The 26,642-nt window shown below is 44.4% G+C and overlaps 1 protein-coding gene across 2 annotated transcripts in view; it reads right to left on the bottom strand.

Moving 5' to 3' along the window:
- Nucleotides 1-26,642, bottom strand: part of STX3 (syntaxin 3) — a 49,403-nt gene that overhangs the window by 5,260 nt on the left and 17,501 nt on the right. For both annotated transcript variants that reach the window (XM_064288017.1, XM_064288016.1), the window contains exons 2-9: nucleotides 22,596-22,679; nucleotides 8,454-8,553; nucleotides 6,827-6,901; nucleotides 5,680-5,747; nucleotides 4,005-4,113; nucleotides 2,506-2,579; nucleotides 2,187-2,321; nucleotides 91-201 (exon numbers count right to left, since the gene is read on the bottom strand). In XM_064288017.1, the coding sequence (XP_064144087.1) occupies nucleotides 91-201; nucleotides 2,187-2,321; nucleotides 2,506-2,579; nucleotides 4,005-4,113; nucleotides 5,680-5,747; nucleotides 6,827-6,901; nucleotides 8,454-8,553; nucleotides 22,596-22,679 (756 nt within the window). The remainder of the gene's footprint in view (nucleotides 1-90; nucleotides 202-2,186; nucleotides 2,322-2,505; nucleotides 2,580-4,004; nucleotides 4,114-5,679; nucleotides 5,748-6,826; nucleotides 6,902-8,453; nucleotides 8,554-22,595; nucleotides 22,680-26,642) is intronic.

Here is a 26,642-nt window from a genome sequence, read left to right on the forward strand (position 1 = left end):
GCAGCAGCAGAAAACAGATGCAGAGCGGGAGAGAGCGAGAGACGGCAAGCAGAATGGACTCTCTTCTCAAAAAGTGGGGGAGAGTCTCACCTTGCGGGCCTGACTCTGGTATTTCACTGCTTTTTTAGTCTCTTCCCGGGCCTTCTCCACATGGTCCACTGTGTGCATAACATTCAGCTCTATGTTATCTAACATCTCACCCTGCAAACAACAGACAATGGTCACACCCAACAGAACCCACCCCAGAAAGGGCTTGGCTGATGCAGGGAAGGGGCTCTCTTTCTTATAACCATCAGGGCCAAGAGGAGCACCCAGATACCTGTAAGAGTGGCCTACCAGAAGCACTCCAGTGGGGCACACTCATACTTCCCATGTGATTACCTGCAGTCCCCCAATCCTGGTGGTGGTCCCTCATTCCAGAAATATTCACTGAATTCCTTCTCTGTGACAGGCCCTGTGCTGGGCACCTGGAGCATACTGTCCAGATGCCAGGTAATGTATATATATATTGAGATATCCCCATGCTTTTTACTTAAGCAATTGGGTAGGAACCAAAATAAGAATACCTCACCTTCTTAGGACACCACCAGGATACTGGCCTCTTTCTATCCAACAGACATAAATCAAGTTCATTCAGCCCTGAACTGATTCTGCCTGGCATGTAGTCCCACACACCAGTTGCCATCGAGTCAATTCTGTCTCATGGTGATCCCATGTGTGCAGAGCAGAACTGCTCCATAGGGCTTTCAAGGCTGCGACCTTGCAGAAACAGATCAACAGGCCTTCTGAGGAGCCTCTGCGTGAGTTCAAACCTCTAACCTTTTGGTTAGTAGTCGTGCACTTAACCATTTGCACCACCCAGTGACTCCTGGCAGTAGTGGAGGCTCAAAATATCTGAGGTTGGGAACATCTGCTTTTCTCTGAGACATTCCCAGGCCACAGAAGTTGGGTTACCCAAGCCATTTATCTGGTTATATCTTCCCCTCCAAACAATGGTCTCTTCATATGATTTCCAACCATTTCCCAGCTTTTACTTCCAGATGGAGAAGTCTGGTCACTCCTTCAGCCAATTCCTGGGCATTTTAGGATGGGAATTCCCACCATCTACCTAGATTCTCCTCAACCTAACCCCACCACTCTGTGGCAGTTTGTAAACAGAGAAAGGCACTTACCCACCATCACCTGAATCTCAAGCCCGTTCCTCGGCAAGGCAGTGTGGGGGAAAAAGAAGAGTGGGGATGGAGGGACTTGAGAAATGTTCTCAAAGGCCAGAAGGGACTCGGGGCTCAGCACCTGGGCCCTGAGAAGGGAACTGATGCAACAACCAGTCGAGCAGTGCTTGGGCCTCAGTGAGGTCCTGTGGTCTAAGGAATCACATTCAGTTTTCAATCCTATTCAGGTGGCAAGCAACTGGAAGTTCACGGTAATAGTGACCCAACACCACGAACCTCTGGCATTTTAACTGTATCATCTGATTATGTGAAACTCATACCATATGTAGACCATCTAGAATCACATCCCCAAGCAAGTATGCCCGAGGACAAGCTGCCAAACTATGCACCATGTGTGTCTCAAGTGTTTCTGTAAATACTAATCTGCTATTCCTTCATTCATTCTGTTGCCTCCTTGTGTTCCTTAACAAAAAGTGTAAAAAGATTTAGAAAAACACAAGACAGGAGAAAAAAACCGAAATATAACAAAAGGAAAACCTCTGTTAAACCTATGTTTTCATTGAGAACTTAGAAAAAGATCACCTATCTTTTCAACGTCAATAGTAAAATACCTCATTGTTTTAAAGTATCGTCATTCAGAACCATATCTCCAATGAAACAGGACAGAGGTCCTGAGTCCAGAGGGAACTAGGAACTCGACCAAAAAAAAAAAAAACCAAGCCCGTTGCCATCGAGTCAATTCCAACTCATAGCAACACTATAGGACAGAGTAGTACCACAGCAATGGCTGTGAAGCCAAACTGCTAGGCAAGGCTGAGGTCACCCAAAGGGTCAGCATGCAATAAAGGTGTGCTGGGATTTCGTTACCTCATTATGCAAGTCCCCACTAAGTCTCGGGACCCACCACACCTGTTTCCAGTATTCTCCATTATCAGTCATCCTCCTCCTGGCTGTTCCAGGAGAACCTGAGCTCACCTCGCCTCCCTCCCCACACCAGGGGCCACTGCTGGTTACCTGATTTTCCACCAGCATGGCGATGTCCATAAACATGTCGTGAAGCTCCTTGATGCTGCTCTCCAGCCTCACAATGTCCTTGTGCCGTCCCTCGATCTCACTGAGGGCTTGCTTGGAAATCTGGGAGTCGATGATCTGCCACAGGCCACACACAGACCATCAGCCACCCTGCCCTAAAGGCCACACCTCTGCCATGGCCATCACACACACGCCTGAGAGCTTCTCGCCTCCTGCCTTCACTTGCTAACACTACGCGGAGATCCACAATGGCCTCTCTTCTCCATGATTGGGTCTTCCATCTAGCCCCCAAATCACTCACCCCGGAAGTGAAGATGGCAGGGTTTCCACTTTCCAACATTTCCTCCAGCTCCTCATCTGTCGTCTTTTTGCCGGCTTTATCAAAAAAAAAAAGTAGAGTGTCAAATATAAGATCAAAGCACACCACTTCAAAAGTTCCTTAGAAGTTAGGAATATGATGTGGTACAATGAATTCCTTTATTTGGCCTTTGCCCTTAGTTTTTTGAAAAATAACCTAAGGGATTTCCTAAGTAATTAAGGCACATTGACTATAGCTGAGCATTTGTTGGGCCCTGGTCTGGCTAGGAAGCCTAACTGGTAACTGATAATGAGCCCGTAGACTGACTGATAAAAGCCCTGGAACATGGGGGCTCAAAGGGAGAGCTTTTCTGCAATAAGATGTGTCTGAGTGCTGACGGGAGAGACATGCTCTCCGTGGGAAAATGGCAGCTCAGATTCCAGGACCCTTCCAGACCGAGCCCATGTGCCTTTCCTGACGCTGATATCCTTTTACTCTTAAGTTGTATCCTTTACCCTAATAAACCCCATAATCGTAAGTACAGTCTGTGAGCTCTGCGAGACGTTACAGGCAAATTATCAAACCCAGCAGAGAAAGGGGGAGTGGGGAGGCTGGTGTCACAGATAATGAATAGGTAAGTGGGAAGTGGAGATGGGATTAATCTTCAGATCTTGGTCCTTATCAGAGAAGGTGATTTTACCATACAGACTATGGTCTTTATAACATTCCCCCAATAGCCTCCTAATGTTTCCTGATTTCTCCCCTAATCTAATCCATACTAACATTATCAACAATTACCCTCCTAAAGCACACATCTGACTGTATTAGCTCCCAGCTGAGAAGGTTTCCTAGCCCCGTTCACTATGCCACAGAGCCCAAGGCCCTTAGGATGATGTGCCAGGTCCTACAGGAGCCCCCGCCCCCTCAATCCATCTTAACCTACACTGCTGCTCCCAAACGCAAGCTTTTCCCAGGCACTGGACAACCTGCCACTCCTCCACACACCTGCTTTGCCCTGGTGGTGTGTTTGTTCATAGTCTTCTCCCACTTGGAGCACATTCCGCCCTGCCTCCCATGTGACTAAATTCCTAAAGGGTGTGGCTTTACTCATTTCTTTATTCCTCATAGCAACTATCACTGCACCTTTTATTTCATAAATATTCTTGGCTGTCCAACAGGCAGAAAAAAGGATCTGATGGGGTGGTGCACAGAAGACCACTGATTTAACAAGTATTTCCCCTTAACATATTAGGAAATGCTAGATCCCAAAGGAGTAAAATTACTTGGACCTGATAGGCACTGTGCCAACTTTCAGCCTAAGACACATTATCCAGAATATGCCAATGCTATTTTTTTTATAGTCTGTCCTGGACTCAGGGACGAAATAATCATGCAGAAGACACACAGGGTTGTTTTCTGTTCTCCCAGATCTCACAGCTTGGGATGGACAATCACATGGCAGGAAGAGGTGGAGAAGCACCCTCCAGACTCCAATTACATACTAATTTCAAGCTGCCGCTGGATTCTCCCTTTGCTGCGTTCACGGAAGTCCACCTGAGCCTCATTGTATTTGGTCATCACCTCCACAAACTTCCGGGAGAGGACAGAGTGCTGTGGGAAAAGGTACAATGTAAGCCCACGAGATGTAAGGGAGGGGAATGTCCTTAACGGCTGTAGAACCCTTCCCCAGCCACCACATAGCCTGCCTGGTCTCTGGCAGCACTGGACTTGGAATCAAAAGACCAAGTATGAGACTCAACTTTTCAGTTTCCTGGCTTTGCTCTATTAAGAGAGTCCACTGACCTTTCAAAAGCATACTTTCTGTATTGGTTTACCTGCCCTGCTGACCTCACACAGGCCTTGTAATGTCAAAGGAGATAATCTCTGATCTAGAGCCCAGCATTCACATGGACTGTGAACATTTTGCTGGCACCACCCTTGGCTTGCTTTCTACAACTGGCAGGCTCCCTTCCCACAACTGCCAGGCTCCCTTCCCACAACTGCCAGGCTCCCTTCCCACATAATACCTGCCAAAGATCCTTGAGTTCTTACCCTAACTGATCTCCCCAACTTTTCTTGCTTATAACTAGATATATTCTTTCATCAGCCTTAAGATTGTCCTAGAGGCCTAAGTTCAAATCTTCATAATATTTTTTATTCCTGGCCTACTTCTCAGCATCCAGCCCTGCTTTCTCCTTTGCAAAAATCACCAATATTCATACTTTGTCTAATCTCTTTACCACCATGCTAATTCAGACCAAAATCATTACGAAAACTGAACTAGGGACCTACCTGACTCTTGACTCTACCCAACTCTGATTTAGTTTTCAAAAGGCTGCCAGATTATCTTCCAATAATAATACAGCCTGAAGTGAATGCCTATAGGCTATTCAATCACATCCAAATTCTCTAGACTGGTATTCAAAGACCTCTAAAATGTGACACTACATTAGCTATCAAAAAAATCAACTCCCATTATCCCAAAACAATTTTTTTTCTCCTGACAGACTGTTCTCTTCATTGCCTGCCCCTCACCACTGACCACCGCTGCCACCAGCACACAGACACACCGATCCTGCTCTCATGCCTCTTAGAAAGGGGAAACTCTCCCTCTGAGCCTGTCTGTGTTGGTACTCTTGCCACATAAAAGGCCTCCACTGAGTACCCACAATACTTCCTGAGATCTTTTAATACTGAGAGCACCATGCATTTGATTATGTATCTTCTTATACTGTTCTCCTATTAGGTCTTGTGTAATAATTCCCTTACATCACTTGAATGTCATATCAATTCATTATGAGGATTGTATCTTTGATGGCTCCAAAGTACCTAGCTCCAAACTGGACACCTGATGACTTAAAATCTTTAGAGAGAGAGAAGACTTCAATTTTCTCATCTGGAAAACAGGACAGGCATACTAAATCAGCAGCTTAAGCTGTGCTCTGTGGCCCCTTAGTTCTTCAGGGGCCTCTTTAGAGAAGGGGAGTGACAGAGGGGGGCCAAATGGGCTGAACTCTAGTTCTTACTGCTGCTTCAACCTGGGCAGCTCCCCTTCACCAGTTCTTCGATTGAGTTCCAAATAAGAAATGTACTTTAAAAAAAAAAAAAAGACTCCATGGCTAAGAAAAAAAATTAAAAGAGTAGAGCAGGTCACTGTTAGATCAGGGAAAATCTTACCTGGGATTTCCGTATCCGAAGGTCTGCTGACGAACGGACCTCATCTTCTTCAATATGCTTCTCCATGCCTGGAGAGCAGAAAAGGGCTATTCCAGCAACAGATCCACCCTTCTCTTCCAAGAAACACACCATTCACTGCAAACCTCTTCTCATTCTCACACAGCCAGCCCGTGGAGATGTAACAACCAATCGGTGCAATCTCAAACGGCCAGCTCTCAGGGGGGCCTCAACCCCACCTATTACCAGCTCTTTGAACAGCACCTCAGCATGGGTCCTTGTTGCCAAGAGACTTAGGTTCAAAGCCTTATTGTGTCACTTACTAGCTGTATGACTCTGGGGGAGCCGTTTAACCTCTCTTAGTGTTCCTGTTCTCTCTTGTCTGTAAAATGGAATACAACAGTACCTCCCTCCTGGTACTGATGTCAAGACTGAATGAGAATGCACACAATTTGCTTGGCACAGTGGCAGGCACACCATCCCTGTTGTTACTGGAAGCTGCTACTAATGATTCCACCCTCTTCTCCCATGAAAACAATATTGTGATTTGCATGGTGGGAAAAAATGGTGAACTGGGTTGAGCAATGCTGCCTTCACCCTCTGGCCAACAGCACGCCTTCACCAAATGCACTAGACAAGAGTACAGACTGTAGCCCTGACACTGAGTAAACTTTCTGGGCGCCCGTGAGAATTAGATCTAGGACAGTAGATTCACTGAACTATGCTTTAAACTAGAGGGTCTTAGGAGGCGAATGCACCTGGTCCCCCAAGCAATGTCTACAGACTGAATAACATGTTTTGCCTCTATAGATCTATTAAAATTACTGTTCAAATGTATGAAAATGCTGGGGAAATTGGGGACTGGCGAAAGAAAAGTCAAGGGATAACATTAATGGACCACATCACACAACTACACATTTTAATTCTCATCTCTTAAAGTCTCAATCCTAGACTCTTTCACCTACAGTCAAGGTTCAAGGAAAGGCAGATTTCTGGGGCTACGATAGGTCATTCAAGGAGCAGTGCCCCAACCACAAGCCCAGGTGGCAGAAGTGGTGTCACTTCCATCAAGGGAAGTGTCTGGGGGAGCCAGACCCTGGGGATTTAAGATGGGGTGGTGACTGGGTTGTTCCCTTTGTCCCCTTCTTACTCTTCAGCTTGTTCCGGACGTTGTTGGCCCTTTTCTTGATCTCAGTTGTGAGCTGCTCTAGGTCATCCTTGGTTTCTGGGTAAACAAAGGCAGGTAGAAGCCATTAGAAAAGGGAGGACTAAATGCTATGTGTACTACAGCAATCAAGAGGAACTTTCTCTGGCACCCATACCCGAGAGCAGTGTTTCTTAGCTGTGCTCCCCAGACATCAGTCATCAGAATCACACATGGAGTTTATTTTGCAAAGGCATTTTCCAGGTCCCCCACCTCCAACCTAGAGAATAAAAACATCCAAGGCTGGAGCCCTAGAAGCTACCTTTTTAACAAGCCCTGCCGAGTAATTCTCCAGCACACAAAAGTTTGAGGACCTTGCATTTAGAGGAAATAATCTGGTAGCTCAGAAGGGAGGGAAGGGTTCGGTGGAACTTCTGGGGAAAAGAGATTCTCATCAAGACTCATCAAGCTAAGCCCAGTGGTGTCCTAGGACTTATGAGGCAAAATAAGTATTAGCTGTGGCCATTCTTTCCAAAACCCTCCCTTGGGGACCAACTACTACATTGAGCTAGAAACCAAGGGATTAGTGAGAAGACACAGAAGCTGCCTTCAAGTTGTTCAGGGCCTAGTGAGGGTTAAGAGACATAAATCAGCAATTCTAACATACAGTATGGAGTAAGGTATGGGTTCTGGTCAAGGTGCACACAGGTGGTTTTAAAGGACCTCCTAGCACAGCCTGGAGGGATCTGGAAAGGTTTCTGGAAACAAGACAGTAGGATTGAGTCTCAGAGAATGACTAAGAGTTAGCCAGGTAGAGAAGGAGACACAGAGAAGGAGTCCCAGAGAGAAGGAACAACATGTAAAAGACAGGAGGGAGTAAGAAGCATTTGGAGAACAACTGGAGTTTTTGTTTGGTTTAAGCAGAGGTAAAATGGGGGAAAATGGCAGGAGAAAAGGATGGAGAGAACCGCAAGAATGTGATCAAGACAATTCTCAAATGCTACGCTAACGTTTCAACTTTAATCTTTAGATAATGGAGTCATTGAAGAATTTAAGAAATCAAATAACAAGATCAGGATTGAAATCTGTCATAAAGGAACCTAAAATTAGCGTTAAACTCTAAGAGTGTGGAACAATTAGGGGGAAAATAATTTTTTTTGCCTCAGTGGGGATAACAGGAGTTTAGGGATGGAAGGGATTGCTGTACTTGAACCATTCTGGAGCACCATGGGAAAAATGGGACTTGGCCTGGGTCTTGAAGGATGGTTGGGATTTGGAAAGAGGGCTGGAAAATATTTTAGGCAGGAGAAACAGATAAGCAAAGGTACAGAGGCAAGACATCATGGCGTATGTGAGAAGCAGTAAGAATCACTGCTAGTCATGACAGACACTAGCTGGGATATAGAGGAAAATTTGTCTAAATGGTTTGAATGAGACCATGAAGAGAAGAGCTGACTTGGGGCTGGGCAGTGTGAGCTCAGATAGAGTAAAGGAGATAGGAGATGACATGACGTGTACATTAGTGTAATATAACATGTACACTCGCCTGCTGCTCACAGAGGGGAGGAAACAAGACTGCCTCAGCCCCAACGCAAAGCCATTGTTGGGTGGCTCACTCTGAATAAACACTCACTTGGCTCTGGAATGGGTGCAGAGAGAATGATGCTGTAGAGTTTCTTCGCCTCCTCCACATGCTCTGAGATCTTGTCAATGTTGAGCCGAGTTTCCTCAATCTACAGTCAGGAAGAGAATAACCTATGTCATCAAAGAGGAAGGATATATCCACAAACGGAGATAAAAGCTTAAGAGAGCTCCCCAAGGAAGGCCACCCAGCTTCTGGGTTTACAGTAGAGTATGATGACTAAAAAGTTTTCAACTCCCAAGAGGGTACCCTTTTCATACTTACATAAACTCATCTCAGCAGGGCAGTCACCAAAAACCCATATACGTTGCTCCCTGAGAGGGATAAATATGGCAACCTTAAATGGGAGCATTCAGGCCAGAGTCCAGAAAAGCCATGAAAATCCAGGAAGAATCATCAGCTCACCTTATCAAACAGACATTTTAACTGCTCATAGTGAGAACAGAAGACAGTGAGGGTGGAAGAGAGGAAAAAAGGAAGGAAAGAAAGTGAAAAGAGAGAGCAAACCTAGAAAGTGAAAAACAGAGATGAAAATGCAAGGAAGAGAAAGACAAAAACAGAAATAGAGAGAGAGACTGAGCAATGACCCCACCTCCAGAGAGCTTCTCTTGGGCATATGTTCTGGTAAAAGGCGTCTTACTACCAATTCCATCAGAAAATCAGCAACCAGAAGCCCAGGCCAGTCTCTTCACATCCCAAAGATTCCTGATTATATAAGGGTATATCATTCCCAGATGGGTGCCATCACAAGACACTACTAAATGAGGACTAAGTACAAAAAGAAAGCTCAGCTCCCTCTTCAAAGGCACCAGCAGCTGTTGGCACCATGGCTCCTGCAGAAGTGGGAGCAAAGATGTAGTAGCTGCCCACATATGAGAGACCTCACCACCTGTGACTCACCACCCATGACGTCTATCTGCCGCACATTCAGAATGAGGGACCCGTCAACACTGGAACGACTGACAATTAGAAATCTAGTACAAGACAGTATGTTGTTGTTGTTGCTGTTAGCTGCTGTCAAGTTGCGGCCCACCTCACGGCAACCCCATGCACGATAGAACAAGACGCTTCCTGCTCCTGCGCTATCCCCAAGATTGGCTGTGATCTATAGAATCTTCACTGGCTGATTTTTCAGAAGCAGATCGCCAGGCCTTTCTTCTTGGTCTGTTTAGTCTGAAAGCTCTCCTGAAATCTGTTCATCATTATAGCAACACGCAACCTTCTACTGACAGATGGGTGGTGGCTGTACACGAGGTGCATTGGCCAGGAGTCAAACCTGTACCTCCCACATTGGAAGCTGAGAATTCTACTGCTGAACCACTGTCCGTCAATACCATAGAGTAGGATCTTAACATCTGAGATGCAACAAAAATAGTACTCACTATAGACCCAGCTTCCAGCATCCCTTTTTTCTTCCAGGGAATGGTTCACCTGTATTAAAAAACCTGATCGTAGCTCTCCAAATTGCACAGAAAGTAGTTGAAATGAAACGAGTTCTTCTAACACTCAAGTCAGTATTTCTGCCACTAGAACAGGAAATTTCCCCATCTACAAGTATATTGATTTTGATGTACCACAGTTTGAGAATACAATCACTTGCTTAAAGATGTAGAATAAAATATTAATGTATTAATATCATCAGAGTATAAATACACATTCGCGTATATACCCAAACATTTGTGAAGCATTTTATCAGTCTGCAAAACGCCCTTCACAAATGTTATTTATTCCTCACAGAAATCACGGGATGTATTAGCAGCATTATTCAGATGAGGAAACTAAAGGTTAGAGAGGTCATAGGTCACACAGCTGGTGACAGAAGCAACACCCCAACAGCCTCTTAAGACTCCAGCTGGAATGCTTTCTCTCTTAGATCTAACACTTAATTTTTTCACTTCTCCACCCTGCTTCGCTTTTAGCAGTATCCCAAACTTATCCAAGTATACAAAGGGCCTGTGTTACCACTTGTGAACACTGCTTTTCTCTTGAGGTTACCACCTCAGAAACTGGCCCTTGGGTAACCCAGAAATTGCCACCTTACCCTTCCCTTCCTCTTTATTGCTCACATCGAACACTAGCTACTCTTACAACTCATCAAACGTCATTGCACCACACCATGTTTCCTTCACAGGAAAGTCTTGCCAAAGCAATTACACTGTTTTACAAGATTAAGGAGGATAAAATGCACCAACCGTGAGGAGGAAGCTTCTTGGCTCAAGTAGATACATGAGACTATGTGGGCAACTCCTGTCTAAAGGTGAGATGAGAAGACAGAGGAGGACAGGACTTGGTGGAATGGACATGGAAAGTACAGGGTGGAGAGGATAACTGTGTTGTCTTATTAGGGGGAGAGCAGCCAAGAGAACATAGCAAGGTGTGTTTAAGTTTTTGTATGAGAGACTGACTTGATTTGTAAACTTTGACTTAAAGCACAATAAATTTTTTTAAAAAAGGAAAAAATATGCACCAACCATTTTTAAATGAGTTTAACATATTTTAACAAGCTATAAGGCCTTAGATTTTTGCTTTTTTGATGGATTGGATGCCTGGAAAATCTCTTCTGGAATATTATTTCATAAATTGAAGAGCACCCTGACCTGAAGTTCGGTCAATGATAGAAAGACAGCAGAAAGGAAGACGCTAGGATAAGATTGCTGGGCCTCATGCAGAGTCACTCCAGGCATTTGGAGACTAGATAGTAGATGGTTTATCCAGCTCCAGGGAGAATTGGACCCCACGTGCTCCATCTTCAACTGGCCTGCAGAATTACTTAAGCCCAGGGAATGTGTGGACCCTACTCCCACCCTTGTCCGCCCATTATAGCTCCTCTCTCTCCTCTGTCCTCATCAACCTCGTCTGAGGGTGATTTAGGAACTTTGATTTCACAGCAGCTTAATCGGTTCAGTAAATAATCACTGAGCCCATTTCATCATGAGGACTTCGGGATGGGCAACTGGCCAATCACAAAGCTTTCTTCTTTGAACTGGGTCTTTCTTTGTTCTTGGAAGTGCTGGTCTTCTCCAAAGGTGACTTCTGGGTATTTCATGGTGGCGGGTACATGCTATTTCCTTTTGCACATCCGCCAGCTAACCAAAGAATCATGGGGTGAGGGGAACCTAGTGGGAAATCTATACATGCTGAATGGGAAAGCTCAATAGCTATTTGTGTGTTTGTCTAGGGTTTGCGGTTTTAAGAATACTAACATTACTCTGCACAATATATATTGCAGAATTAAAACTGGCTGAACACACACTTGAATCAGATACGGTACTAGGCCCTTCACAGTATTTCTGTGAGGTCGCCACCACTATCTCCTTTTTATACATGAGAAGACTGAGGCTCAAAGAGGTAGAGGCCCTTACCCAAGGCCACACTGCAGAAACAGGTAAAGCCAAGGCTGGAATCCAGGCATCTGCTAGATGCCACACCCTATCGCCAGAACGAGGCAAAGGGGCAAGAACCACATATACCAGGCTCCCCTATCTTCTCTCCCAAGTCTCTGCGTATTCAGCCTGCATCAGCTTAATGTACATGCCCAACTCACTATTTTTCGTGATTGTTTCAGTCACCCTTCACTGACATAATGTACTTTATTTCTTTGTTCTCTAACCATGCTTCGCCCTCAAGAGCTCTTTACACAATGAGTGACCCAATCTAAAAGATTTTTTTTAATCACCATGCTAATACACCCCCAATGCCTCCTTATGGTACATTATCTTTAACATATTTTTTAATAATTTGTCAGTAATGTGAGAATCCAGAGAGTACAGGGTTTAAGCAAACAAGCTTAGAGTCAAAAAGACTGGGTTCAAACTTCGGCCCCACCACTTAGTCGCTTTATGAACAAGCCACCTACCCACTCTGAGCTTGAGTTCTCTCATCTGCAATATGGGGATTATCATAATTCCTACTTCACAGAGTTTTTATGAGGATTAAATGAAATAATGCATGTCGGGTGCTTAACACAAAGTACATGCTCAATAAAGGTCAGACAATGGTAATTATAAATACAAAAACAATCAATAATTACTGTACATGCATTTTATGCCAGGTACTGGGCTGTGCCTTTACAAGCATGTCTCATTTAATCCTCAAAGCAATTCTAATATTAACAAAACTCTCTGTGGTGTCATGAGTGGCCACCCAAGGAAATCAAGGACAGAAAGTCAACCATTCTTCACACTCGGTGTCCACCTCATGGAACCAATTATAATTACTATATTATACTAATCACTATCACCTACTTAAAATGAAGGAGTTATTTTCAAGGCATGGCCTCTTCCCTCTGGACCTAATTAGCCAGTAGAATCTCATTAGACAATGGAAAGCAGAGAAAGTACTACTTTGGAGAACTGGCAGATTTCCACGGAGTAGGGTGGAGGGCTAGGCAAAAAGCTTTGTCCATTCGACCCATGAATTAGTCTCTGCCTCCCCTAAACTCCCATCTGCCCTGTATCCCTAGTTAGGCATCAAATAGTGCTTCTTTACTTATTAAAAACCATTACATGCCACCCCTTTAAGGTGACAAGAGTAATGGGGTTATCAGGGTCAAATAAATGAATTTCACAATTCATACACCTTTACTTCTCTCCCCTTCCCCCCCAAAAAATAGTATAATCCAAAATAGTCTTCCTTAATTTGTTCGGTTCTTTGCTTTAGAAAACAAACGTTAATGAGAATGGAGACAGGAATCACCTCAATGAACCAAGCAACAGAAATCAAGTCCCTAAGAAGTTTCATCAAGACTAGAAAGACTGTTCCAACTTTCCTTTTATGAATAAGAAATAAAGAATGTCAGTTATACCGATCAGTGAAAACAAATGCTCTTAGACAATAATACCAAATCAGTTAAGTGAGTCTGGGCTTTGCATCACTCAAAATTTAGTCAGGAAAACAGAAACCAATTCAGTTATTTTAGCCAAAGTACAATCCAGTTATTTTAAGCAAAGTAATTTAATTGAGGAAATCATTCACACAGTGATGGAAGGACTGAGAAGTCAAACAGAGGATGGTCAGGTACTCTGGAAATTACCAATAGCAGGCAGGAGGGACAAAGAAAGAAGGTAGAGCCACCGAAGCCTGAAGTCAAAGCCCTATTGATTGGAACTAGAGTCAAGGGGAAGTTGACCAGCAGAACCGGGGCCATAGAGCCAGGGACTATCAAGTGGAAGCCAAGGCCATGGAGGAGACATGCCTGGGGAGAACTGTGGCTTCTTCCCTCCTCGAGTCTTCTGCCAGTGCCTCCCCTTGATCAAACACACCTAAAGCCTGTTGGCAAGGCTACCTGGGAAATGTTGTTCCCTGCAATCCAGAGCACAGGAAGGACAAGGAATGGACCTGAAAGCAAATGAGCAAATGACTGACACGGATTTCCTGTCTGCCCAACTGAAAAAAAGCACAGAAACGTAGCATCTACCAACTGGGCTGATAGGTTCCTGTTATACAAACATTCTACTTAAAGAAAGAATTTAAAAGTATCTGACGGCACTGGGGTTTTTTTAATCTGCTAGATTTGATTTAATGCCTAGATTTCCAAGTTACATTCACTTTGATGTTCTTATCAAAAATCAAGCCTACCCACTGAATCCCTATGCCTTCAAGACTGCTCACCTCCCTAGACCTTCTGGCCAGGTAGTTGTTCCACCCTCCAGGGGTCCACAGCACTTTTCCCACATTCTGTCCACTCTCACCTCTCCCATTCCCACCTCAGAGCTCTTTACGGGCTGGGGCTGTGTCTTGTTCCTCATAGGCTACTCGATACCCATCATTGTGCCAAGCACTTGGTCGTCACTCAGCAGAAATTTGCTGAATGAATGAATACAAGTAGTTTCAGAAGACAAGCATGCTCCACACACGACTACAAAATGGTTACATGGATTTTTTTTTTTAAGTATACCCAAAAAAGAAAACTTTATAACAGCATTATCCATACAGCATTCATCCTTGTTAATATAAGTTACATGTCGGGTTACATGTTGAAAAGGGTTCTGTGAGATGGTATAATTCGAGAATAGGTAAGGGTGATGGTTGAACAATATGATGAACATAATTAATGTCACTGAATGGTACATGAGAAGATTGTTGAAATGCAAATGTTTTGTTACATATACATTTAACCCATTGCCATCAAGTGAATTCTGACTGATAGCACCTCTATAGCCAGAGGGTTTCCAAGGCTGTAATCTTTACAGAAGCAGACTGCCACATCTTTCCCTTGCAGAGCAGCTGGTGGGTCTGAACTACCAACCTTTTGGATGGCAGCCAAGCACTTTAACCACTGTGCCACCAGAGCTCCTTACATATATATTTACAATAAAAAAAAAAGAGAGAGAGAAAGCGTTCTGTGAAAAAAAATGCTAGCATAGTCAAGTTAAGCCGGTTTCTTTATTACAGGACTTCTTAAACCCAAAGTTTAAGTTAATGAGCTCTTTAAATCTCGAGAAAACATTATGAAGCATTTCTCAAGACTGTTTAATCACAGAAGCCATTTGCATCCATTATGGATTGAACTGTGTCCCCCAAAAATGTGTGTCAACTTGGCTGGGCCATGATTCCCAGTATTGTGTGGTTGTCCTCCATTTTGTGATCTGATGTAATTATCCTATGTGTTGTAAATCCTAACCTCTGTGATGTTAAAGAGGCAGGATTAGACGCAGTTATATTAATGAGGCTGGATACAATCTACAGGACTAGGTTGTATCTTGGGTCAATTTCTTTTGAGATATGAGAGAGAAGCAAGCAGGGAGGAAAGGGACCTCATTACCACCAAGCAAGAAGAGACAGGAACAGACTGCATCCTTTGGATCTGGGGTCCCTGTGCTGAGAAGCTCCTAGACCAGGGAAAGATTGATAACAAGGACCTTCTCTCAGAGCCAAGAGAGAGAGAAAGGGTTCCCCTGGAGCTGGTGCCCTGAATTCAGACTTCTGACCTCCTGAACTCTGAAAACAAATTTGTTTGTTAAAGCCATCCACTTATGGTATTTCTGTTACAACAACACTGGATAACTAAGGCAGCATCTCACACTGCCTTCAGTGACAAACACTTTGACCCACCCAACATCCATTCCCCCTGCCCCTGCCCTTTCTTTCTTGTTAACGAAACTCTGATTTTGTTTGGGCAGCAATGTTCTCAGCCCCAGAGGATGAAACATGATTGGTTCTACAGTCCCTTTGCTAAATCCTTACTTTCCTGGTCTCTCTTCCAGCTAAGCATGCCCATGACATGTGACCTTGTGCTGGCCAGTGGGCCATAAGGGGAAGTCAGCTTGGAGGATTTGGGTAATCTTCCTCCCTGATAAAAAGATTTTTGGGTTTTTCTGCCTGCCCCCTTTCTTACTGTTTGAGATGCTGGTGTGAGGTCATACCTGGAGCTTGATTCTGGGTGGTCTAAAACATTGCCACAAATCCTGGAACACTCATCCCATTGAAGGTGGGGTCTATGTACTGCTTTCTTGGTTCCGGAGGGCTTATGACCACACAGTAGAAATGATGTGCTATATGACTTCCGTAGCAGAAACATTGGCTCTTGGGACCCTGAGTCTCCATGTACCAAGTCCAACTACCTTAAGTCTGCCATGCTGTTAGAAGCTCAAGCCACATAAAGGCCAGTGTAGACACTCCAAGTGGAACTCTCTACTGAGCTTCCCTTGGAGTGACCTCAGCCCAGGCACTACACATGTGAGTAAAGAATTCTCCATCGGATCCTAGACTTCAGCTGTTCAAGTCTTCCCAGTTGGAGGTCCCAGAAATTGCACAGCAGAGATAACCCAATCCCACTGTGCCCTGACTGAATTCCTGATCATGCAATCTGTCAGCATAATGAAATGCTTGTTTTTTTACACCACTGACTATTGGGGTGATTTGTTACATAGCAACAGATAATCGAAAGAGACTCTGTCTCTCAATCCTAAGAGAAAAGCTAAGAGAATTCACAGAGACGCTGACCTAGAACCCTTACACCTCTGAGTCACTGTACTATCTCTAACTCCATACACTTCTTATGTGAAATAATTTACATATCTTTACTGCTCAAGCCACAGCTGGCCTAACCAAAACCAAACCCAGTACCATCAAGTCGATTCTGATTCATAGTGACCCTATAGGACAGAGTAGAACTGCCCCATAGAGTTTCCAAGGGAGCGCCTCGCAGATTCAAACTGTCAACCCTTTGGTTAGCAGCCATAGCGCTTAACCACTATGCCACCAGGGTTTCCAGTTGGCCTAAAGCACCCCTAAATGATATGCCATGCTACTGCACAGGGTTACAGAGGCAGGCCAGAGCTCTCATCTTTTTACCATGGGCTGGTGCATGAATCAACTCTCTGCTCTATTTCTCGTCTTGCCCACTCCCCACCTCCGCAAACTGCCACCATAGTGACTACTCTAAAACATACTCTGATCCGATCACTTTCTTACTGAAAACCCTCACTTTGCAATGGGGTTCACGACTGTAGTAGGCAACAGAATCATCTAAAAAAGCTTCCTAAAATGAAGAAGCCTGAGCCACTCCAGTCCCTCTGAATCAGGCATGTGCAAAAAGCCCCCAGGTGATTCTGATGTGTATGTCTGGTAAGAACCACGGAAGCCTTCCCTTACTTTCTCCCCTCCTCCAGGCCGAATTTAATGCTTCCTCCATAGTGTCCCCATACCACCTTGTATACATTTCTATTATCAGGGAACTTTTTAAAATTTTCTATCACCCTCACTGGTGTGAAATATGGAGACACCAGAGGCCAAGGACCCTGTCAACATAGACCATTGCATGCCCAGTACCTAATAACCTGTCTGGAAGACAGTAAAGACTCAAAGCATTTGGATGAACAGAGGGACAGATGAATGAATGAATACTAAACAATAAAGCCCTGATGTTTCTGCTTCCTAAGGCAGGCCTGTTTCTTCTGAAACTCTGATCCCTCTGCCAACTGAGCAAACAGAACAAGAAAAACGTACACAACAGCAAATAATACAAAAACCTGGGGTTTATCATTTACAGGATTCTGGCTTAATCAGCCAAGGTGACCTGAAATCCCAGGGGCCCAAGTCTTCTCTCTCCAGCAGCCAAGAAGCTCAAGAAGCCACTTGAATATTACAGTGCAAAGCACCTTTTGAAAATACCCTGGTCCTGTGACTCCCTGTCTGCACCTGGCAGAGCAAGGGTCACATGCAAACGCCTCTCGAGCTATGATTCACACTCTCAGTCCTCTGCAAATAACCTAGGGTGACCTGCTGGAAGTGGGCCAAACAGTTTTACCACAAGAGTGCCTCCCCAAGAGATCTGTATTGATACAGCCTGCACGGTGCCCTGGACGTGTTTGCCAGTCACATGGAGAAGGAAACACCCTCGTTTCATCAAATGCCCACTAGGCAGGATGTACTTTATCTCATTTTCAAGGATCTTTCCAGGCCACGTTCTATAAAATGAACTTTGTAGTCCATTTAGTCACGAAAACATTGGGGGACACAATGGAGATAAAAACTAAAATATACTGAAGTTGAATTTACTTTATACCAAGCACTGCGCTAGCGGTGCCCTATGCTTTCTTATCTGACATTCACAATAACGGCCAGTTGCCCCACGTGTTTCAGAGTAGAACTGCGCTTTGCTGGGTTTTCAATGGCTGATCTTTCAGAAGAAGAGCATCAGGCCTTTCTTCCGAGGTGCCTCTGGGTGGACTTAAAACCACCAGCCCTTCTGTTAGCAGCCAAGCACTTAACCACTTACGCTACCCATGGATTCCACAGTCATATCACTATTGCTATTTTTGAGGAAACTGGAGTTTAGAGTAATTGAACAACATTTCCAAAGTTTCATCGCTGGTGAGGGGGCAGGGCTGAGATTTAGACCCAGGTCTGTGGGGTGCCAGAGCCTACACACTCTCTTTCCATGTACTCCTACTTGCCTCTCCCCTGCCCCCCAACTTTCATCCTCTCTGTGCTCTCAGATAAGAAGGAAAGTAACATTTTCCTTACCTCAGGCTAAGCACCTTGTGAGGGCTATCTCCTAAAGAAATCCCCAATATATCTGGGCGGTGAATATTTTTCTCCCCATTCACAGACGAACCCATTGAGACTTAGGCAGGTTATGAAATGTGCTCAAGATCACATAGTTAAGAAGTGCCAGATATGGAATGTCATTTCCCCCTCATCATGCTGCCTCCTTCTCCACCCCAAATGTGATAGGGTATTTCTATTTTCTGAATGATAGTAACTACTGCAGAAGACCTCTTTAAAGTGTTAAAATGCAAAGATGTAACCTTGAAGACTAAGGTGTGCCTGACCCGAGCCATGGTATTTTTAAGGCAAAAGCTGGACAGTGAATGAGGAAGACCAAAGAAGAATCGATGCCTTTGAATTATGGTGTTGCTGAAGAATATTGAATATACCATGGACTGCCAGAAGAATGAACAAATCTGTCTTGGGAGAAGCACAGCCAGAATGCTGCTTAGAAGCAAGGATGTTGAGACTTCATCTCACATATTTTGGACATGTTATCAAGACGGACCAGTCCCTGAAGAAGGACATCATGCTTGGTAAAGTAGAGGGTCAGCAAAAAAGAGGAAGACCCTCAACAAGATGGACTGACACAGTGGCTGCAACAATGGGCTCAAGCACTGTAACAATTGTGAGGATGGCACAGGACTGGGCAGTGTTTTGTTCTGTTGTACATAGGGTTACTATGAGTCAGAACCAACTCGATGGCCCCTAACAACAACAAATGATAGTAAAGCACTTAAACAGAGAGAAAACAATAAGGAAGCAACCCCAGAGGCCCTGTGAAGTCCTCAAAAAGCGCTCTTCAAAAATAACTATCATCCATCTAGCGCTTTTCTGTTCAGCTAATGCTTGCACAGACATGCTCTCATACAATCCTTTCATACAGTCTTGAAAGGTAAGTATTAACATCCCCATTTTCCAGAGGAGGAAACTGAAGCCCTGACAGGTGAAACCAAACCAAACCAGTTGTCTTCCAGTCAATTCCAACTCACAGCGACTCCATGTATTACAGAGTAGAACTGTGCGCCACAGGGTTTTCATGGCTGTGACCTTTTAGAAACAGATTGCCAGGCCCATCTTCTAAGGCACCTCTGGGTGGTTTCAAACCACCAACCTCTCAGCTGGTAGCCAAGCGCTTAACCATTTGTGCCCCTCAGGGGCTCCTCAGACAAGTGAAGTAGCTTGCTATTCAGTGGTTGAGATGAGCTCAAATCCATTTCTTGGAGGTCAAATCCCACACTTTTCCAACCTCGCAAGGGAAATTGCCTCTCAGGGATCCTCTTACTGGTTTAAGAAAAGTGGTAGAACATAGTTATTGGGGAAGATTCCTTATCCTTAAAGGATCAATGCATAATTATCCATAATCTATCCAAACTATCCATAGGGAAGTTCTTTAATGTGTTAAAGAGTGTAGGGACAAGCTATAATGACTTCAAACATCTCCCTGAATCCACCCTCCCACCCCACCCCCAACACCAATGAACAGAAAGTCATTTCCCTTCCACAATCCACAAGTAGAATGATGCCAGACTCATAAAACCCACGTGTCGTTTGATCTCACTATGACTTCCTGACCAAAGGATGGACCTACCCATGAGGGAGGGAGGGGAGAGCTCTGCCGGGTGTTTACACTCAACTCTCCAGTGAGGTCACACGCACTCAAGTTTGCTCTTAAAAGCATTTACTGCTCTAACAGAATAAACCATCAGGCCCTGCTCAACTCCATTCAGAGAAGAACTAAGAGATTACTTTTCCACACCTGCGGTCTAAAGAAGAGGAGGCTACCGCATTCTCCCTGCAAAAAGAATACAATACTATGCGCCTTGTCATCTTTCCAAGAAAATAAAAAACCTAAATAAAGAAACTATAGCTGGATGGCAGAAACTTCAGTGACAATGAGATTTGTTTCTGTTTTTGTGTGTGTGTGTGTGTGTGTGTGTGTGTGTGTGTGTGTTTGGGGGGCGGTGGAGTAGGGAGTATCCATGGAGCACGTATCTGCGTTACACTGAATGCTTTACAAACATTATCCCATTTAATCCTCTTAATAACCCCATTGTTGTTGTTGTTCTTAGGCACCACTGAATCGGTTCCGACTCATAGTGATCCTATGAACAAGAGAACAAAACACCGCCCAGTCCTGCACCATCCTCACAACTGTTGCCATGTCCAAGTTCATCGTTGCAGACACCGTGCCAACTCATCCTGCTGAGAGTCCTCCTCTTGCCCCACTGAATCTCCACTCCACCAAGCATGATATCCCTCTCCAGGGACCAGTCCCTCCTGATAACACGCTCAAAGTATGTGAGATGAAGTCTCACCATCCTCACCTCCAAGGAGCATTCTGGCTGTAGCTTTTCCAAGACAGATACGCGCGTTCCTCCAGCAATCCATGGTATACTCAATATTCTGCAACAACACCATAATTCGAATGCATCTATTCTTCTTTGGTCTTCCTTATTCATGGTTCAGCTGTCACATGCATAGGAGGTGATTAAAAACAGCATGGCGGGTCAGGCACACCTTAGTCCTTAAAATGACGTCTTTGCTTTTTAACACTTTAAAGAGGTCCTTTACAGCAGATTTGCCCAGTGCAGTGTGTCGTTTGATTTCTTGACTGCTGCTTCCATGAGTGTTGACTGCGGACACATTGTAAAATGAAATCTTTGACAACTTCAATCTTTTCTCCATTTATCATGATATTGTTTACCGGAAAAGTTGTGAGGAGTCTTATTCTCTTTATGCTGAGGTGTAACCCATACCGAAGGCTGTGGTCTTTGATATTCATCAGTAAATGCTTCAAGTCCTCTTCACTTTCAGCAAGCAAGGTTGTGTCATCTGCATATCGCGTTCTGTTAATAAGTCTTCCTCCAATCCCAATGCCGTTCTTCATATAGTCCAGCTTCTCAGATTATTTGCTCAGCATACAGATTGAATAAATATGGTGAAAGAATACAACCCTGATGCACACCTTTCCTGATTTTAAACTTTAAACCATGCAATATCTCCTCGTTCTATTCAAATGACTGCCTCTTGGTCTATGTACAGGTTCCACATGAGCAGAATTAAGTGTTCTGGAATTCCCATTCTTTGCAATGTTATCCATAATTTACTATGATCCACACAGTTGGATGCCTTTGCGTAGTCAATAAAACACGGGTAAACATCTTTCTGTTATCATCTGCTTTCAGCCAAGAAACCTCTGACATAGTTGCCTTCAAGTTGGTTCCGGCTCATGGCAACCCCACGTGCGTCAGGGTAGAACTGCTCCATAGGGTTTCAGAAGCAGGTCTCCAGCCTGTCTTCCAAGGCACCTCTAGGTGGGTTTGAACCACCAACCTTTCAACTAGTAGTTGAGCACTTAACTGTTTGCACCACCCAGCGATTCCCATAATAACGGTATGGGGTAATTATTATCAGCCCCAATTTACACATAAGGAAATCGAGGCTTAGCAGGTAAAGGAACATGCCCGAAATCAACCACTAGTAAGAAGCAGGGCTGAGATTTGAACTCAAGTTTATCTGGCTCCAAAGCCAGATATGTCCACAATACACTACTGCCTTTAACAAGCTTTCCACCACCCATTTACAGCAGCGCAGGCCCAGTGAAGACCTTCAAAATCAGAGTACGTGAACCTGTAGACACGGTGGAACCATTTTTGCCTCTGTGAAATTTAAAAAAATACATTGGTTTCTTGGTTTCTCAGTTACCACTAGAACTAAGTCAAAAGGACTACAGGCATTTCTATAAATCTGACCTCTCTGAATCACAGGCCTAAAGATACAAGGGTTCTATACACATTCATAGCCATGAACCAGTGGTTGGTTAAGTTATGCACTTTTGGGCAAGAAAAGGATTATTATTAAAATGTCATCATTGTAGCACAGGACTCTCAAGCATTTCTTTAATTACATATAATTTACTTTCTGCTGGTTTTTTTAGTAAGATTAAAAATCCAAATCCACCTAAGTGAGGGTTGAAGAGAATCTCCTTGTACTCCTTGGCCCAGCCATTCCACCCCAGCTGAAGACTGACTTTCTGCTGCCACCCTTGAAAGATCTAGGTTTTTAGCTTTTTACTGAGGAAGCATATGTTTCCTTATGTACATTTGGGGGAAAAAAAGCCACAGGAATGTCGCCTACCTCAGAAAAGAACTCATCCATGAAAGCTGTGTTGTCAATAGCAATCTCGACTTCGTAAGTATCGTCATCCTGTGTCAGCTGCTTCTGTAACAGCAAAAAGGAGCAAGGTAAGAGAAAAAACTTTACTATTAATAACGCTCACAGTAAGCAGTGGACATTAGTGAACGTTCATGAAGTGCCAGGAGCTACATTTAGCATTTTACAGACATAATCACTTTTAAAACTCACCACAACTCTATGAGGTATCAAACTCTGCTTGCTGTCACAATGTCTAAACTCAAATCCTAGCTCCACCGTGTATTGATTTTTAGGGGGATTAACGGGACATGTTACTAACTTCTCTGTGCCTCGGTTTTCTCATCTGTAAAATGCCAATGATCACACCACCTACTTCATAGGGTTGTTTAAGGAATAAATGAGATAATGCATATGAAATACTTTATTTGGCACACTGCCTGGCACACTGTAAATAGTGAATGCTAGCTTTTGTAGTTATTTGTGAAGCTGGAACCTGTGTAAGGCGGAAGTCTCTCAGGAAGGAAAACTCAAATATTTTCCACTAAAAGGAGAGAGAGAAAAGTGGTAAGACTGCATCCCATCAAAGGCAGAAGACTTGGGAGACTCAGAAAAACAAGGCAGTCCCATTGCATTCTGGCTCTTACAGGGTTCACCATACAAGACACTTCAGTTGGAGAGCCTAAAGCTTAAGGTGGTTAATAACTTGGCTGAAGTCACATAACTAGGATGTGAGGGTGGGACGGTCTGGACCATGTGTTCCTAATCCCTTCTCCACACTGTTCAACCAGCGGTCTATCGTAGAACAGCTTCTAGCCACAATTCCTCCAAAGCACCAAATCCTCACCATAGAAGCAAAGATTTGCCTGTTTCAGGAAAGAGTTTCCTGTTTATCTTGCCAGGGAAACAGGCCTGTGTGTTGTTCCCTATCAGAGAGCTCATGTTTATGAGGAAACGGACGCTCTCCCCCTCAGCTCACAGCAACCTCTTGGGACCCCAGCTTTCTCAATCTCATCCAATTTCCTCTGCAAAATCACAAAATGGAAAGGAAGTGTCTAAAGGAAGACACTTTAGACACTAAAATGCTTCCAATCCCACCCAGCATCAAGGGCCTGAGCTGTTTCTACTTTCTTCCAGAACATTCTCTCTCCAGGCTACTGCTGTACCACGCACTGCCGATCTTCAGGCACATAACAAGAGCTAGGTTGGGGGTGGGAGGGGAGGGTAAACCCTACACAACCTACAGTGGCCTGTGGTCATCTAAGCCCGAGATATGTCACTCTCAAACACTCAGAATTCCAGGGGCAATGAAAGCCACCAGCAGCCTCTCTCCTCCACTCTCTACAATCCCCCGGCCATAGCAGAAGATAGAGTTTTGGTAAATTCCCATGGGAATTTGGGGCTCTCCAGCCCCTTGGGGAGTTTCTTTTAACTGGCTTGCCTAGTATCTCAACCTCTGGCTTGTCTGGAACCATTGCCATCCCAAGCTTAACAGCCACATTCACTGAGTTGCATTTGAGGACACTGCTCCCACCGCCTCCGGAGCCCTGGTGGTGTAGTCATTAAGCATTCAGCTGCTAACCAAAAGGTCAGCAGCTCAAATCCACCAGCCACTCCTTGGAAACCCTATGGGGCATTTCTACTCTGTTCTATAGGGTCACTATGAGTCAGAATCAACTCAACAGCAATGGGGATTGGATTGGTTTGGTTTGGCTACAGCCTCAGGTGGCACAAATGGTTTGCATGTGGCTGCTAAATGAAAAGTGGGCAGTTAAAATCCACCCAGCAATTCCACAGAAGATAGGCCTGGCAATCTACTTCTGTAAAATCACAGCCATTGAAAACTCTGTGCAACAGTTCTGCTCTGACACATATGGGGTTGCCACGAGTTAGAACTGACTCAACGCCAACAGGTTTGGTTTCTGGGTTTTTTTGCTTGTTTGTTTTTTGCCACAGCCTCCACAATCACCTTCCTAAAACTGAGAACTGAACATGCCCCTCTGCCACTTAATTGAGTGACAAGTCACCTCCTAGGATTGAAAGTCCCCATGCCTAACAGCACATGCAGGCCCCTTTAAGATCTGGTCTCACCTACACTTCCCACCTATATTGAACTCTCTAGAATGGGCACTTGGAACTCCTTGCATTTCCAGAACATACCATTCTTTCATTTCGCTGAGCTATATCCCACAAGGGCTTCTTCCTGGAATGTCTTGGACTAGTTGGCAAATTTTACTTAGGCTTTAAAACTCAGCTTCAACAACCTTCTCTTTGTACCTTCCCTGACACATACCCCCCATGCAAAATTAAAAATCCCCCTAAACACCCACTGCACTTTGTGCAAACCTTTCGTTGTAACTCTGCCTTTCCCAGATGACTATACACTCCTGGAGCATAAGCACTGCCTTATGTATCTATGAGAGTAAATACTTTGAGGGTGCATCTGTCTGCCCAGAGCACGTTCCTTTTGGGGAGCTACCCTTCGCTCTTCTCATGTGATCCTGAGGAAGTTATCATCATGACCCAGGCTCCCTACGGAATGTGGGTGGTGAACGGAGTCTGAAGTAAATGGAACCAAGTCAACCATGGCCGCACCCAAGAGCTGTACATGAGATTCCCAGAGCTGCCCTAGTTCCTCTCCTTCCTGAGCCACTCTTTGGTTGAGAGCAGGTTCTACAGATTGTCCCCAGGGGAGCCCTGGTGGCTCAGTGGTTAAAGAGATTGACTGCTAACCAAAAGACTGGCGATTCAAAACTGCCAGCTGCTCTTTGGGAGAAAGATTTGGCAGTCTGCTTCCATAGAGATCTACTGCTAGGAGTTGGACTGACTTGATAGCAGTGGGATTCTTTCAATGGGCTGAACAGTATCCTTCTAATACATTTTTAAGATTCATTTAGCCAGAATAGACCTTTGTCACCTGCAATTAAAACTGAGCACCGCAGGGAAGACAACAGAGAATCCCTGAAGGAGCAGGAGAGCAGTGGGATGCAGACCTCAAATTCTCATGAAAAGACCAGACTTAATGGTCCGACTGAGAGTAGAAGGACCCCGAGGTCATGGTCCCCAGACCTTCTGTTAGCCCAAGACTGGAACCATTCCCAAAGCCAACTCTTCAGACACGGATTGGATTGGACTATAAGGCAGAAAATGATACTGCTGAGGAGTGAGCTTCTTAGCTCAAGTAGACACATGAGATAATGGGCAGCTCCTGTCTGGAGGGGAGATGAGAAGGCAAAGGGGGACAGAAGCTGGCTGAATGGACATGGGGAATATAGGGTCGAGACAAGGAGTGTGCTGTCTCATTAGAGGGAGAGCAACTAGGAGAACATAGCAAGGTGCATACAAATTTTTGTATGAGACAGGCTTGATTTGTAAACTTTCACTTAAAGCACAATTTTTTTTAAAAACTCAGCACTGCACTTGTCACTAATTAATTTACTGAGCATGTATACTGAGCACTTACCATGCACTAGGTATGTAACAGAAATTTACCCCATTTTAGTTGAATAAATAACTAGCTTCCAGAGATCAGTAGCCTGGATTCACCCAGACGACTGTAAAGTTTGAGGCAACATGTTCTCTTCAAATATAATCACACACTCAGGCCTCCCAGTGGCTTCCAGAGAGCTCCATCTCCAGAGAAGGATCTCTGTGATCCTCACCAGAAAAACAGGAACACAATCTTCCTCTAAGAAGGTGAGTTAAGATAACATTTGTTCAGAGTGTCCTCTCTTCAGAGGTCTTCTGGGGACCCACACTGAGGGGAAAGACCCTACTATGTATGTGTACACACATACACCCCCACACAGAGAGACACACACATGTGCATCAATTCAGTCTTCAAACAATCACAAGTGCTAAGGGAGTAAGAAGAAGCTACCATAGTGTGATGGATTAAAAGAAGGTTCCAGATGCGGGAACAACTGTGTCCTAGGGTATGAGATCCAGGTACCTAACTCTCCATCACTGTACAAATTTTTGACATCCCTGCAATTTGTACAGGGATTTCTCACATCCAAGATGGCCACCTCT

The sequence above is a fragment of the Loxodonta africana genome, chromosome 7, assembly GCF_030014295.1.
Source record: "Loxodonta africana isolate mLoxAfr1 chromosome 7, mLoxAfr1.hap2, whole genome shotgun sequence".
In the NCBI taxonomy this organism is placed as follows: Eukaryota; Metazoa; Chordata; class Mammalia; order Proboscidea; family Elephantidae; genus Loxodonta; species Loxodonta africana.